Source organism: Hyperolius riggenbachi, chromosome 1 (genome assembly GCF_040937935.1).
Source record: "Hyperolius riggenbachi isolate aHypRig1 chromosome 1, aHypRig1.pri, whole genome shotgun sequence".
Classification (NCBI taxonomy): Eukaryota; Metazoa; Chordata; class Amphibia; order Anura; family Hyperoliidae; genus Hyperolius; species Hyperolius riggenbachi.
This window is the reverse complement of record NC_090646.1, coordinates 131,234,885-131,249,646: the sequence shown is the minus strand read 5'-3', so window position 1 is coordinate 131,249,646 and position 14,762 is coordinate 131,234,885. Positions and strand designations below refer to the sequence as shown.

Genomic DNA, 14,762 nt, shown 5'->3' with positions numbered 1-14,762 from the left:
GCAGTGCAGCTGCATCTTCTGATTCTATTATGACATGATGGGGGCCCAAATCAGTTACTTTGCTTAGGGCCTCATTTAGCCTTAATCCGGCTCTGTATGTATGGTAAGGGGTGTGGCAGAGGCATGTCTTAAAGTTTCCCTCTTTCTTATGTCAATAAATTGGGAGGTATGGGATTATTGTGCTTTCTTGAGGCATTTAGTGGTGGACAGGAAATTTTATTTTACTGTCATAAAATTCTCTATGAAAAGTATGTTCCTCAGACAGGTGTACAGAGAATAAAAACACAAGAATTAGGTGCATCAAAAATATTCCCACGGCATGGGTTTGACGGGGTCAACCTAACATCCATACCCATTATTTCCTCTCCCCATTGTCGGGTGAGACATCTGCCAAGGGTCATGTAACAAGTGTGGTAATCATAAGCATCAGACCATACCAGTTGTATGGTGCTGCAGCTCCATCCCGTCTTTCTTTTTATGTTTTACACCTTTTTTCATGTTTTTTTTGCCCTCGACCCAAGTGCTATTTAGCTAGGAGAGCACATTGTGGTCTCTCGTCTCTGGCCAGCTCCAGTGTCAAGATCTGTTTCCCAGATGCCCTGAATGTGATTCCATGTGGTGGGGGCCACTGCTGCCTGAGCCACCTCTCCTGTCAGGACCTTACCTTACAGCTGCTGGACCTGTGCTGCACCCAATGCGGACCAGCTGATCCTAGCTGGAATGTCCAGCCTGCAGCACACGTCTCCCTCTCGCTGCACAAGTAAGGCTGCTTCCATATGGCTCCCTTCTCCACCCTCACACACCACAGGAGCAGCGATGGATACTTTCCAATGGACATGCTTTCTTCACTCAAGATCTCCCTGCACAAAGACACGTGGTAAGGGCCGCAGGAGCAGCAGTGGACACCGACCAGTGATTATTCTTTTTGCAGATAAACATCAAAGAGAGAAAGCTGGTCTGGCACTGTAGCTTTTATTGGTGACAGTAAGTGTACAAAATCGGAAATGGATGGTACAACATCAAGTGGTACACATTAATAAACAGGTACTTATCGTGCTGCTGCTGGGGTGAGTGAGACGTCTGTGGGCGCCAGTGGGTGCACGGCCTTACGACCGTTTTACAATGGGGTGAGCCTTGCTTCTTCGGAGGCCTGTGTGAATTTGTACACTTGCTGTCACCAATTAAAGCCACAGTGCCAGACCAACTTTCTCTCTTTGATGTTTATCTACATATACTGATCTACCACGGTCTAGAGCACATAGCATCTGCTGAGGGGGGACACCATAGCCGCTGATGTACCTACCAGCACCCATGGGTTCTCACTGAGTGCCTGCCTACCCACTTCTGCTTTTGTATTATTCTTTTTGTTATGGATTTCCTCGTACATGGTGAGAGACCTGTCAGGGGCATGCAGTCTATATGAACTGTGATATAAAAACGTTATCAAAGTCATCATATTTGCAGATGGCACCACCATGATTGGCCTTGCAACTAGGAATGGCAAGCAGGCCTATTGTCAGGAGGTTGACAGAGTATGCCAATGGTGTAAAGAGAACAAGCTGGTCCTGAACACAGCCAAAGTCGTCACTGAAGTCGAAAGAATATCCAGCATCCAGTATCCAATGACCTGAGCTGATGGCATTAGGGGTGTACCTAGAAATCATGGGGCCCCCATGATGATGCCCCCACTAAATTCACACATCTTTCCCCCTTCCCTCTGTAATGATGATAACAAGTATGGCCACTTGACTCACCCCCATAGCAGTGCAGCCCTTATGACAACCCCCACCCAGAACACATGTGGCCACCAAAACACCTATTATTGAGGGGGGGGGGGAGGTGTCTTGTATTGGAGAGAGGAAGAGAAAGATTAGGTCACCCATGGCCTTGGCCCCCTTAAAAGCATAAATACAATCTATTCTAAGCCCTAAATGGCCCTAACCTTCCTTACTCCCAAAACAAATTATATTTACCTATTAGAATACAGACCATGCCATTTCACAGCAGCTATAGGCTGTATATGCGACCGATGCTTATAAAGCAATATATGTATAAATGTAGTGCAGAGGCACTACATTCATACAAAAAAAATAGTAATCCTGGAACTCCCGGGTGTTTTGAAGCATAGGGATACCCCTGATGGGGATCATAGGTCAAGATGAGAAAAAAAGTGAATGCAACAATTAATCTAGACCCTGCTTCAATTCACCAGTAAACCTTGTATTTTAAACCATCACTGTAGAAAACGATTACTGAAAAATGATTAAAAATCTAGGCGGCCACACGCCATGTTGTTAATACTTGCACAGCTACCACACCGTCCCAAGAATATTCTATACATTTCCGCAACAAATAACAGTCACTTATGCAAATAGGACTCAATCCTGGTGTCCTAATCAGATTGGACGCCTGTATAAAATAATTCTGCAATGACTGAAAAGATTACACATAAGATTCATAAGAGAAAGTATCCATAAGATCTGTGTATTTACAGAAATTTTATTTGTCATTTTGATTCATTGTGCAATAATTATAAAATAATTATAAAAATGAGGCTTCTTATTTGTGTGGTCAGTTTATTATGTCACATGATATAAAGATATCCCGCTAATGACAGCTAATAAATAGCAGGACAACACTACCTCTTCCGATAGCGCACACATCTAAGGACAAATAAAACTGACATCATTGATTTTTATTTATTTTTTTTACATAAAATCAAAACAAAGAACATTAGTGTACAATGAAAAAAAAATACACATAATCTGTTAAACACACTACATACAAATGTCAGATGAGGAATTAGCTCTTCACATTATGACAAGAATAATATCTGAGGTCTCTGGATAAACATAAAGCACCACTGCAGTTGTCTGATTCCTGATGGAGAAATGTCTTTCTTAAATCACATTAGAATCCTGAGGGAGAAAATATACAATGTCAAATGACAAGACAAGAAGTGCCCATACAATGAGATGTTTAATGTTGCCAAACTGCAGATTTAAATGTGATGTTGTACATCATTACCAATCTACATATGCTGTAGGTGCTGGGCACCTTCTCTACAGCCCCACCTGACCTGTCTATCCCACTCCCCTCCCACTTCTTTAGATTGTAAGCCTCTAGCAGGACCTTCCTACCCCCCCCCCCCCCCCCCCAATGTTTCCAACGTGATCATGCACCATCATGGTTGGGCACCCCTCTCACAGACTGGTTCAGACTTGAATCTTGAATTATTTGTTTTCATGGTAGGTCCCTCCAGTGGGCACGCCCGAGTGGGCTTGCGGCTGTGCGAGGCCACAGCACGTGACTTGGGATGGTGCAAGACAATTCCCTAGCGCCACTAATAAATGGGTGGGCTTTGCCACTAGCAATATAAGAATCTCCATTTTGTGTGAAGTGTTGAAAACTTTCTACTATTACAGTACACCTGTTACTGATTGACTACTCTTCTTATCTGATGACACATGGGCCCATGTGCAATTCACTTTTTCACCTGAGTTTTCTCCTAGGTGATAATTTTAAACTTATCAATAAAATGCTTTTTAAGCAACCAGAAAGCAAGAAAATACTCAAAATAATTTGACAGTACCTTTTCTCCTCCGTTTTGATACTTTAGTAGTTGAAAAGTGCTTGAAAGTTATTTTAAATCGAAGATGAATAATTATCTCCTAGGAGAAAACTCAGGTGAAAAAGTGAATTGCATATGGGCCACTGCTGTATTCTCTCCAGTAAGACTGCAGGGCCCATATGTAATTCACTTTTTCACCTGAGTTTTCTCCTAGGTGATATTTTAACAACTTGTAAATAAAATACCTTTTACACCATCAGCAAGCAAACAAATACTCAAAATAATTTTGACAGTACTTTTTCACCTACATTTTGGTACTTTTTTGACTGCAAAGTGCTAAAAAGTTCATTTAAATTGAAGATGAAAAATTATCTCTTAGGAGAAAAATCAGGAGAAGAAGAGAATTGCGTATGGCCCCATGTGCCATCAGAAGGGAGAGAGGGGAGAGGGTCATTTATCGGAGAGTCAGCAAGTTTAGCTGTGACTCAAGTTGCTTTAGTGGTGGATTTGAACTACAATTTTAATATGATCATATAAGACAGAAGGAAATTATTTGAAGGGAAGGAAATACATTTGGCATCCTCCATATTCTTCACAGTTCAGTGGTCCTTTAAAAACTTCTGTCTCAGACTATAACAGTGGATTCAAATGCTTGGACCCACTACAGTGTCACTCAAAGTGGTTTATGTGTACTATTAACCAGTGGCACAGGAAGCATTTCTTGGCTCATGTAGGTAAAAATAAATAATTTCCATGGATCTATCCACTCTCCTGAAGTGATACATTACTGGTATACCAACAAGGGAACACAATAATAATATGCATCATATGATCTGCCTTGTGTTTAAATATGGGATATGTGCATTTTTTGCCTTTTTAAATATCAATGTGAAAAGCAAAACATTATTTTTGTCTGGTGATTAGCTTTAAAGTACAAGCGTATATATAATGTATCCTAAATGACCCTCTTATATTTCTACCCCAGCACATGCAGCAGCTAGTGCAGTGTTTATACAGTAAAATCAGTGGCGTAGCAATAGGGGTTGCAGAGGTAGCCACCGCATCGGGGCCCTTGGGCCAGAGGGACCCCGTAGGGCCCTCCCTCAACTGCAGTATCAGCTCTCTATTGGTCCTGTGCTTGTAATCATCACTTCTATAGATGCTTTGAATGATAATAATCATTAACAAGCTGCTCCCAATGCCCTTCTTGCACCTCTGGCACTGTGGTTGTCCTTTGTAGGTTTTGGTGCGCTGTAATAATTTTTATGTATAAAGTGCTGGGGGGCCCCATGTATAACTCGCACCGGGGCCCCTAGCTCCTAAGCTACGCCACGGAGTAAAATCCTTATTTTCCAGCACCAAGGAGATTGGCTGATGTAGTGTAGTTTCTGGTTGCTTGAGAGTCAGTGTTATAAATAGGCCTAGCTAAAAAACAGCACAATATCCCACACTGTATACTTACCATAAACAGGCGTGGATTTACATCACAGGAGCCTATAGGCACAGATGTCCTGGAAGCCTAGACTTCACCCTCCATGAACCTACAAACCACACTGAACCGCAGCGCATGTGTTCTGGCTGTCCCAGCTGTGACTTCTCCCTTACTTCCCTGGCCCGAAATAGGTGGTACCCTTTAGAATTAGGTAGCCAGAGGTACCCTCAGTAATAAATAGTTAGACGTGCCTCCAACTGAAGGGAGATATTGTCAGTGGAATGCCAAGAGCTGCATGAGTAACCTCTCATTTACACTCTGCACGGGACGCATAGGGAAGAAAGGAGGTAGCTAAGAGAGGGGTGTTAGCCGCCCTTCCATCATCAGGTGCCAGTAGACACGTGCCTACAGTGCCGTATGTTAAATTTGGCCCTGACCATAAACTATGTATTAATGTTGAAATACAGTAGTTAAAAACAAATTAGGGCTAGGGACAGACTAAACTTAAGTGCAAATGTAGATTTATGCATCCTACAAGGCCAGTTTTTTTTATGGTTGCTTGATACTTCTGGTTAACCAAGTTATGGATAACGGAGGTTTGACTGTATTTACAGAGCACCACTGCTCCCTCTGACCACAAGGTGACAGCAGAGAAAAGAAAGACTCAGTATTCACTGAAGAGACTGTCTACTATCTCCTGGAGAGCAGACTGGTGGCTTTAAGGGATCAGTGATGTGTATAAAAACAATGTACCACCTACAGGGAGCGCTAGATACTTGGTATCAGCTGGTCTGTTGAGAGTAGGTGCCAAGAGCTTTTGTGATTGTTATGGGGTACAAGTTCATTTAGATTAGGTTTACTTACAGCAGCATATTGAAATAAAAACGAATTTATTAGTATAAAGGCACAAACTCAAGTTGATGTTTGTACACTGCCTCTTTTCATAAATCAATAAGGGTTTCCACCAAATATAATCAAGAAGTTTTGAATTAGGATGATACCATTTATTGGCTAACTTAAAGATGGATAAACAGTGAGCTTTCGCCTTATAAAAAGCCTTCGTCGGACTGGTTCCTGACCAAAACTGAAAAACACAGCTTATATACACTGACATACAGAGGAGAAACATTCTTTAGCAAACATAAATGTAATTAGATGCCTTAACTGTTACTGGGAAAGCTTCCTCAGTAACAGTTAAGGCATCTAATTACATTTATGTTTGCTAAAGAATGTTTCTCCTCTGTATGTTAGTGTATATAAGCTGTGTTTTTCAGTTTTGGTCAGGAACCAGTCCGACGAAGGCTTTTTATAAGTCGAAAGCTCACTGTTTATCCATCTCTAAGTTAGCCAATAAATGGTATCATCCTGTTTCAAAACTTCTTGCTTTTACTCATGGCTAACACGGTTCAACACTTTACTAGAGTTGGGCCGAACCTCCGATTTTCGGTTCGCGAACTTTCGCGAAAGGTTCGGTTCGCGTTAAAGTTCGCGAACCGCAATAGACTTCAATGGGGATGCGAACTTTGAAAAAAAAAATAATTATGCTGGCCACAAAAGTGATGGAAAAGATGTTTCAAGGGGTCTAACACCTGGAGGGGGGGATGGCGGAGTGGGATACATGCCAAAAGTCCCCGGGAAAAATCTGGATTTGACGCAAAGCAGCGTTTTAAGGGCAGAAATCACATTGAATGCTAAATGACAGGCCTAAAGTGCTTTCAAACATCTTGCATGTGTTTACATCAATCAGGTAGTGTAATTAAGGTACTGCTTCACACTGACACACCAAACTCATCGTGTAACGCACCGCAAACAGCTGTTTGTGTAGTGACGGCCGTGCTTTACTGGTGCGCACCATGGCGAGAGTGCAGGTTTTGGTGGCTTTACAGCCCATATGGTCACCTGGCTGATGTAGCTGAATGACAGAACAGTGACTGTCCAGCTGATCAAATTTGGTCTGACCACAATGAGGCAACGACCTTATTATCGTGGGTGTGCCCCCCGAGACACTCATCTAGGCGCCGGTCATTGCTCCATTGTGATACGCAAGCCCCTTCACCACGGCAAGGTAATGATCACGAAGGGGAATGGGCGCATGTACATGCCTTTTCTTTTGTTGTTGCAGCGGGTTCACTTAACTGCACAGGTATGCGCACTGATGCGGTGGGTTCACTGAACAGAACAGGTATGCAGTGGCGGGTTCACTTAACTGCACAGGTATGCGCACTGATGCGGTGGGTTCACTGAACAGAACAGGTATGCAGTGGCGGGTTCACTAAACAGAACAGGTATACAGTGGCGGTTCACTAAACAGAACAGGTATGCAGTGGCGGGTCCACTGAACAGAACAGGTATGCAGTGGCGGGTTCACTTAACTGCACAGGTATGCGCACTGATGCGGTGGGTTCACTGAACAGAACAGGTATGCAGTGGCGGGTTCACTAAACAGAACAGGTATACAGTGGCGGGTCCACTGAACAGAACAGGTATGCAGTGGCGGGTTCACTAAACAGAACAGGTATGCAGTGGCGGGTCCACTGAACAGAACAGGTATGCAGTGGCGGGTTCACTAAACAGAACAGGTATACAGTGGCGGTTCACTAAACAGAACAGGTATGCAGTGGCGGGTCCACTGAACAGAACAGGTATGCAGTGGCGGGTTCACTTAACTGCACAGGTATGCGCACTGATGCGGTGGGTTCACTGAACAGAACAGGTATGCAGTGGCGGGTTCACTAAACAGAACAGGTATACAGTGGCGGGTCCACTGAACAGAACAGGTATGCAGTGGCGGGTTCACTAAACAGAACAGGTATGCAGTGGCGGGTCCACTGAACAGAACAGGTATGCAGTGGCGGGTTCACTAAACAGAACAGGTATACAGTGGCGGTTCACTAAACAGAACAGGTATGCAGTGGCGGGTCCACTGAACAGAACAGGTATGCAGTGGTGGGTTCACAGCACAGGTATGCAGTGGTGGGTTCACAGCACAGGTATGCAGTGGTGGGTTCACAGAACAGGTATGCAGCCAGACAGGAACAAGCTAAGCCTAACTAATCTTTCCCTGAGAGACAGTCTGCAGCAGCTCACCCTACTCTGACTAATGCAGGCACACGAGTGGCCGTAATGGCCGCCGCTGCCTGCCTTATATAAGGGGGGGTGGGGCTCCAGGGGCTAGTGTAGCCTAATTGGCTACACTGGGCCTGCTGACTGTGATGTAGAGGGTCAAAGTTGACCCTCCATGTGCATTATGGGGCGAACCGAACTTCCGCAAAGGTTCGCCTGCGGGACGCGAACGCGAACCACTGAAGTTCGCATGGAACCGTTCGCAGGCGAACCGTTCGGCCCAACTCTACACTTTACTGCTTCCACCAAATATAATGCTATGCATAAACAGGCCCCAGAAACAAACAACATCTTAATGGTTGATCTATGAGTTAAAGGAGACTGCATTTGAAAACAAGGCAACAATTTTAACTTAAGCCAAAATGTTTTTTTCTTTTTAACTTTTGGATATATTAAGGATGGATTCAAATCTATGCCCTATTCAAGTCATTACCGACTCCAAGAGGAAATGAAAAGTCCAAAGTAGGATCCGTCGGTGAAAGATCAGAAGGTTGCATTGCATGTGGCTTGGTTAGGCATCGGCTAGGGGTGGGGTCAATTGTTTTTTATGCATTTTGTGCCAGGAAATTGATTAGGGTTATGCATTGGTTGGGGGGCCAGATATGGTTAGGCATTTTGTGGCAGAGGATCGGTTGGGGGGGGGGGGGGGGTCAGCTTGGAATAGGCATTTTGCAACAGGGAATTAATTAGGGTTAACCATGGAAAAATGAATGTCCCAGAGCTCAAACCACTGACAGTCGTAGCACCAGGGAGTCAACCTGCATAATACCGGATCCCACAATCAGATGCAAAGAATAAAGAAAGCTCAGAGCATTTGACAAAGGCCTGTGTGCCGAAACGTTGTGCTTTCTGTGACTATCGTACCATGCAATACATTTAAGCTAATATTGCAAAATCCAGGTGAAGACCCAGATTTCTTTATTCTTTGCAAAAATTAAGGTGAGGCATCAGTAGAGTGAGGGCTCGTGGGAGCACAGGGTTAGGTTATATGTTAGTAAAATATGGTAATTGGTAATTTTTACTAATATTTTACTAATGGAATTAGTGTAATATCAGTAATTTTACTGATATTGCACTAGAGGCTTTCTCCTGCTTCCAAATTTCCAGAGGGGCCTTTTTGATTGATGCTGGAAAACTGCCACACAAGAAAAAAATATGCTAAGTTTTCTTGTCACTACAATAGTGTTTTATGTACTTTGCCACTGTCTAACTATTGGTCAACTTACTTGGTGTTCCACTTCTTCTTGGGGAGGGGCTGCGGCTTCTAGATGCCTAAGGACAAACATAGGAGAAAATTGTGGCAGGTTTATGAATAGTTAAATACTAAGTTACAATTAGATTACTTGCAATGTTAGGAACTTACCAAGCTCCGGCCTGGACTGACTGATCGAGAGCGCAGGGGACTGGAGCTCCTGCTTCTGCTCTTGCGCGGGCTCCACTGAAAGGCAATTCAATAATAAATATATTAATGGCTGTATTTAAGTACAAAAATACTTCATTTTAGCGGGAACCTGAAGTGCAACTTTAAAAGTCAGCTGAAGCGAAAGGGATATGGAGGCTGCCATATTTATTTCCTTTTAAGCAATATCAGTTGCCTGGCTGTCCTGCTGGATGGTTAGGGTTAGGCACCACCAGGGGAGTGGTTAGTTTTAGGCACCACCACAGGAGGGTTCTGTGTGAGAGTAGGGTTGGGTTAAGCTATATTGTTGAATTACGTAACAGTTTTTAACATTAATATATTTTCGTTAATATTTCCCGTCTGTTTTTACAACTGTATTTATCGTTAACCAAGTTTGAAACCTTTGAATGTCTTGCAGCCCAACTGTCAGCAGAAGTAAACATCAACATATTGCTCATATACCGCCCCCCCCCCCAAAAAAAAAATGGTCCAGCCTTTCTTAAGGAAATATCTGAACTCTTATCCTGCCTAACAGTGGAACACCCTAGATGGATCATCCTGGGAGACTTCAATGCATGGGTGGATGATCACGACTCCCACCTAGGAAGTGAACTACTTCTCATAATGAATGAACTGGGTCTCTCTCAGGCTGTCAACCTCCCCACCCACACGAAAGGGCACACCCTGGATCTTCTATTTCATTCCGGACTTTTAATATCACACATGGATATAAACCCAGTGGTATGGTTAGACCACTACACCATCCACTTCTCTCTGACAGCACCAGCGATAAAACACAGAGGGAAAGAACTCATAAAATACCGTCCACTGAAAGATGTCTCACCCCAGCACGTTCAGAATACCCTCAACTTCGACGTATTAACCAATCATTGCGCAGACCCAGACTCCATGGTCCTGATGTACAACCATGCAGTGTCATCTGCCTATGACGCCCTTGCTCCAGTTCGCATTAAACAGTCTACACCACTTCACCATGCACGGTGGTTTGACAGCTCACTAAAGGACATGAATAAAGAAGTGCGCAGACTAGAAAGGAAGTGGCGAAAATCCCAGAATTCAAAAGATAAACACACCCTTGTCTCTCACCTGGAAAACTACCAAAATGCGATCACCAAGAAAAAATCCTCCTACCTATCACAGGAGATCGCAAAGGCCGCCAACAGACCAGCCCAACTATTCCGCACAGTTGATAGACTATGTAATCCATCCTGTCTAAAGCCTACTATAACTCCCTCAAAGGAGCTATGTGAGAAATTTGCGTGCTACTTTGCTGACAAAGTATCCTCCATTCGGTCTCTCATTCAATCCACAGCACCCAAGACTCATGCAACTCCTGGAAATAGCTGCAAAAACAACCTAACACCCTGGACTGACTTCAAAAGTATTAGTGAGGAAGAGATCTCAGACATCCTCCGTCGCCTCCGCCAGACAACCTGCGACCTGGACCCTGGACCAACTAAACATATGCTGAAATGCCCTGACCTGCTTGGTCCAGCATTTCACAAAATAGTATATTGCTCTCTACAAGCAGGGAGGTTTCCTACCTCTCTAAAAGAAGGAATCATCAAGCCCCTTCTTAAAAAACCTTCCATGGATCCAGATGCTATGAGCAGCTACAGACCTGTCTCCAACCTCCCCTTCTTAGGTAAAGTTATTGAAAAGGCTGTCTATCTGCAACTTGAAACCTGGCTGTCAGTAAACAACATCCTGGACTCTCTACAATCTGGCTTTAAGAAACACCACAGCTGTGAAACAGCCCTCATCCAAGTCTGCAACGATCTGCTCATGGCAAGGGACAGAGGGGAATGGTCCATCCTAATCCTGTTGGATCTCTCAGCGGCTTTTGATACAGTTGACCATGAAATCCTGCTTAACAGACTGCAGGAGTACTGTGACATCAGTGGATCAGTCCTCCAGTGGTTCAGATCATTCCTGACTGACAGAACACAGAGAGTATCCCTAGGACCCATAATGTCCAAACCTGCACCTCTACAATTCGGAGTGCCACAAGGATCAATCCTATCCCCTCTGCTGTTTGCAATGTACATGTTGCCGCTCGGCACACTTATCCAACGACATGGCCTGACGTACCACTGCTACGCCGATGACACACAGCTATACCTGTCCTTCAAACCTGGTGGAACAGACCCTACCCCAAAAATAAACTCTTGCTTAGCTGAGCTACAGGCATGGATGAATGATAACTGGTTGAAACTGAATGCTGACAAAACTGAGGTCCTGTTTGTCCAAAGCCAGTGCCCGCCATCAAAACAGCTCTATCCTAAAGCAACACCAATCAGGATTGGGAATTCAGACATAAACAGCTTCAACTTTGTGCGCAGCCTTGGCGTACTAATCGATGGGGAATTGAGTTTCAGAAACCAAATTTCATCTGTAGTTAAATCCTCCTTCTTTCATCTGAAGAACATTGCAAAGATTAAACATCTGATTCCCCCAGAGGATCTTCCAACCCTAGTCCACGCCTTCATCACATCACGTCTGGACTACTGCAATGCCCTTTATGTTGGCCTCCCCAAAAAGGACCTGCGTCGCCTGCAATTAGTGCAGAATTCTGCTGCCAGATTGCTAACAAACCAGCCTCGCCACTGTCATATTACACCGATCCTTCGCTCACTGCAATGGCTACAGTGGCGGCTCCAGGAATTCTTTTTAGGGGGTGCTATGCAGTTGCTGGACCAATTTCCGGGGGAGCTGACTGCAAAAAATGGGTGTGGCTACAACCTGCGGCGCGCGAAGCGCGCCGTGGCGAAAAAATGGGCGTGGTCATGGCCGGATGAGGGCGGGGCTAACTGTAATTTAAAGTGAACCCAGGGTGAGAGTGATATGGTGGCTGCCATATTTATTTCCTTTTAAACAATACTAGTTGCCTGGCAGCCCTGCTGATCTATTTGGCTGTAGTAGTGAACTGAATTACACCAGAAACAAGCCATGCAGCTAATCTTGTCAGTTCTGACAATATTGTCAGAAACCCCTGACCTGCTGCATGCTTGTTCAGGGTCTATGGTTGAAAGAATAAGAGGCAGAGGACCAGCACGGCAGCCAGGCAACTGGTATTGCTTAAAGGGAGATAAATATGGCAGCCTCAATATTATTCTCACCTCGGGTTCCCTTTAAAAGTGCAACGCAAAGACAGAGGGCCCAAGTTTTGGTGACCCTTTTCCCAGAAAATTCACATAATTGTGCAGGTTTTCTCAAGAAAATACACGTAATGTGAGCAGATTTTAACAAAAAACACGTCCAATGACCCCAATATGCACAATCGTTATCAGATATGACCCCAATATGCACAATCGGTAGCAGATATGGCCCCAATATGCACAATCGGTAGCAGATATGGCCCCAATATGCACAATCGGTAGCAGATATGGTCCCAATATGCACAATCGGTAGCAGATATGGTCCCAATATGCACAATCGGTAGCAGATATGGTCCCAATATGCACAATCGGTGGCAGATATGGTCCCAATATGCACAATCGGTGGCAGATATGGTCCCAATATGCACAATCGGTGGCAGATATGGTCCCAATATGCACAATCGGTGGCAGATATGGTCCCAATATGCACAATCGGTGGCAGATATGGTCCCAATATGCACAATCGGTGGCAGATATGGTCCCAATATGCACAATCGGTGGCAGATATGGTCCCAATATGCACAATCGTTATCAGATATGGTCCCAATATGCACAATCGTTATCAGATATGGCCCCAATATGCACAATCATTATCAGATATGGCCCCAATATGCACAATCGGTATCAGATATGACCCCAATATGCACAATCGGTATCAGATATGACCCCAATATGCACAATCGGTAGCAGATATGACCCCAATATGCACAATCGGTAGCAGATATGACCCCAATATGCACAATCGGTAGCAGATATGACCCCAATATGCACAATCGGTAGCAGAAATGACCCCAATATGCACAATCGGTAGCAGAAATGACCCCAATATGCACAATCGGTAGCAGAAATGACTCCAATATGCACAATCCGTAGCAGATATGACCCAAATATGCACAATCCGTAGCAGATATGACCCCAATATGCACAATCGGTAGCAGAAATGACCCCAATATGCACAATCGGTAGCAGAAATGACCCCAATATGCACAATCGGTAGCAGAAATGACCCCAATATGCACAATCCGTAGCAGAAATGACCCCAATATGCACAATCCGTAGCAGATATGACCCCAATATGCACAATCCGTAGCAGATATGACCCCAATATGCACAATCCGTAGCAGATATGACCCCAATATGCACAATCCGTAGCAGATATGACCCCAATATGCACAATCCGTAGCAGATATGACCCCAATATGCACAATCAGCATCACCTGAAAAAGAAAAGAAAAACCCATTTACTCACCTACAGCCAGAAGACCTTCTTTCCCGACCTCCTGTCCCGAGTCCCGACATCATTGTGGCGCGCAGCGCCCGCGCGCCCACGATCCTCTTCCTTCCCGACGTCACGACGAGACTTCCTGCCTGCATGCAGAGAGCAGGGCTACGGGAAAATGGCCGCCCGAAGCCATGCACTGCAGACTCGAAGTCTGCAGAACAGGGCTCCGGGCGGCCATCTTACCGTAGCCCTGCCTGCTGCTCCGTGCTGCCGCTGTGTGAACTGACTTGGCGTCTTTTAGACGCCTGAAGTCAGTTCACTCCAGGGGGTGCTTTGGGGGTGCTTGGACAATTCTAGGGGGTGCTCGAGCACCCCCTTGCACCCCCCTGGCGCCGCCCCTGACTGGCTACCAGTAGAATGGAGAATACTCTTCAAGATTGGACTGCTGACATTCAAATCCCTGCACAGTCTAGGCCCTGGATACATGAAGGACTTGCTGAAGCTGCACCACACCTCTCACAACCTCAGATCAGCAAGTTCTGTAAACTTGGTCACTCCCAGAGTGCACCTCAAAAAATCTGGAGATAGAGTCTTCTGCCATGCTGCCCCTACTCTCTGGAACTCCCTACCACACCCAGTAAAGACAGCACCATCCCTGGAGCTATTCAAATCCAGACTGAAAAGCCACCTGTTTAGCCTGGCATTTCCAGATTTATAAAATGTCTTCCTCTGTACCACGATGGTCTGAGCCATGCTTATGCGCTTTGAGTCCCTTGGGAGAAAAGCGCTTTACAAATGTTATTTGTTGTTGTTGTTGTTGTTATCGTTATCAGATT

The 14,762-nt window shown here is 44.8% G+C and overlaps 1 protein-coding gene across 2 annotated transcripts in view; it reads right to left on the bottom strand.

Moving 5' to 3' along the window:
* Window positions 1-2,680: 2,680 nt before the first annotated feature.
* The window catches only part of SPATA18 (spermatogenesis associated 18), a 40,942-nt gene continuing 28,860 nt past the window's right edge, over window positions 2,681-14,762 (bottom strand). For both annotated transcript variants that reach the window (XM_068268363.1, XM_068268371.1), the window contains exons 11-13: window positions 9,490-9,564; window positions 9,353-9,398; window positions 2,681-2,918 (exon numbers count right to left, since the gene is read on the bottom strand). In XM_068268363.1, the coding sequence (XP_068124464.1) occupies window positions 2,911-2,918; window positions 9,353-9,398; window positions 9,490-9,564 (129 nt within the window). In that variant the 3' untranslated portion in view covers window positions 2,681-2,910. The remainder of the gene's footprint in view (window positions 2,919-9,352; window positions 9,399-9,489; window positions 9,565-14,762) is intronic.